This window comes from Engraulis encrasicolus, chromosome 14, assembly GCF_034702125.1.
Source record: "Engraulis encrasicolus isolate BLACKSEA-1 chromosome 14, IST_EnEncr_1.0, whole genome shotgun sequence".
Lineage (NCBI taxonomy): Eukaryota > Metazoa > Chordata > Actinopteri > Clupeiformes > Engraulidae > Engraulis > Engraulis encrasicolus.
In genome coordinates, this window is record NC_085870.1 from 20,883,786 (window position 1) to 20,885,558 (window position 1,773).

The 1,773-nt window shown below is 45.7% G+C and overlaps 1 protein-coding gene across 1 annotated transcript in view; it reads left to right on the forward strand.

Annotated features, from left to right (window-relative positions):
- Positions 1–734: 734 nt before the first annotated feature.
- LOC134462999 (metabotropic glutamate receptor 2-like) overlaps positions 735–1,773 on the forward strand; it is a 48,637-nt gene continuing 47,598 nt past the window's right edge. The window contains exons 1-2 of the mRNA XM_063216258.1: positions 735–950; positions 1,541–1,735. Coding sequence (XP_063072328.1) covers positions 735–950; positions 1,541–1,735 — 411 coding nt within the window. The remainder of the gene's footprint in view (positions 951–1,540; positions 1,736–1,773) is intronic.

Here is a 1,773-nt window from a genome sequence, read left to right on the forward strand (position 1 = left end):
ACAACGCCGTACCGCAGGTCAGCTTCACAAGTCAGTCCCACTGGCTTAACCCCTTAAGACACGGCTTTATACATTTGTTACCAGAATGGTAATGACCAAGTCGTGGTGCATTACTAAAGGGCCTGTGTTGGGTCATAGTATTGTAGTGCTATGGTAGTTACATCTCAATTACTATTACAGCGTGCCACTGGAGGTATGGGGCGCATTAAGGGACTACTGGTTTAGTTCACCCCAAACTATTACAGATACGCTGAATCTACAGTAAAAAAAAAAAAACACTTTTAATCAAGTGTGCCAAAAGTAATTACATTTAGAACCTTAATAATTATCACACATCTTTTATTCAAGAGTTGGTTCCTTATCGATGTGGCTCAGTATGTGAAGTATTTGCAAAGTCTACCAAATTATTTTGACTAAAGAAACAAAGACAAAGAGGTCCTAACATAGCCTAATTTTCACAAGGCACTATTTTTTTCACAAGGCACCAAACAAAGCTGACAAGCAAACTTGACAGAAGACACATTCCCAGTGTACAGATCTGTTTATTTTCTTCTGTTAAATTCTCGTGTTACAAACTGTATTTTCTGTCTCCGTCCCACTAGGCACCAAGCAAAGATGACCACCCTACCACTTGAACGCCACCCAGTCAACATTCAAACATAAAAAAATAGAAACGTCACATCACAACTGAACCAACCAACACCGAGCCGTTCTGCGTGTCAACCAATCAGAACATGGCACTATCCGAAGTATCCCACGTCCTATCGAGGCAGCTCACGTCATCATCCTCGTCACCCCCTCACCTAGGCCGCCTCCCCCACGGCTCCGTCCCCCTCCATCTCCTCCACCTCCTCCTGCTCCTGGTTCTCCTGCTGGCCCCAGCAGTCCTGTCCAGCCCCGGCCGACCCAGCCCAGGCGACCCGCCCGCCAAGCGGGAGATCATCATCAAGGTTTTTGTTATATACAATATATTTTGTTTTCGTTTTTGTTAGTATATACAGTATTGTACATATTTGTTCTTGTATTAGGCCCATTGTTGTAGGCCTATGTGTGTAGTATGTGTGTTTTCATTATTATTTATATTTGCAAAAGTCACAAAAGTGACTTTACCTAATTCACAAGACATTCACACAGTGACTTTACATACAGTACCTTACAACCAGTGGTGTAGTGGGGATTTTTAAAGTGGGAGTACAAGATTTTTTACGTCATCAAATAATTAGGCAAATTATCATGTCAAACACCCCAACTGTCCTTAATCTACCGTCATTGCTTCTCCGTTTTCATCTGTTTGGTCAATCACCTGCAATACTGCTATGTGATCATTCCTTTTTGTATTCAAACATGGGCAGAAGATTTTTTTTAAAAAATCTCACTTCAGGAGAAGTGGGTGGACTGCGTACCCCCGCGTACCGCGCCCACTACACCCCTACACAGTTACATAAAGTGACCTCATTAGCAAGACAGTCACAAAACTTAGGCCTACTTTACAAGACAGTCCGAAAGTGACTCAGCTTATGCCCTTACTGACTGGCTTCAGGGCGACCTGGTGATTGGCGGCCTGTTCCCGGTGCACGAGAAGGGCGACGGCTCGGAGGACTGCGGCCAGATCAACGAGGACCGCGGCATCCAGCGGCTGGAGGCCATGCTGCTGGCTCTGGACGAGATCAACCAGGACGCACGCATCCTGCCGGGCCTGACGCTGGGAGCACACATCCTGGACACCTGCTCCAAGGCATGCTGCAGTGTGTGTGTGTGTGTGTGTGTGTGTGT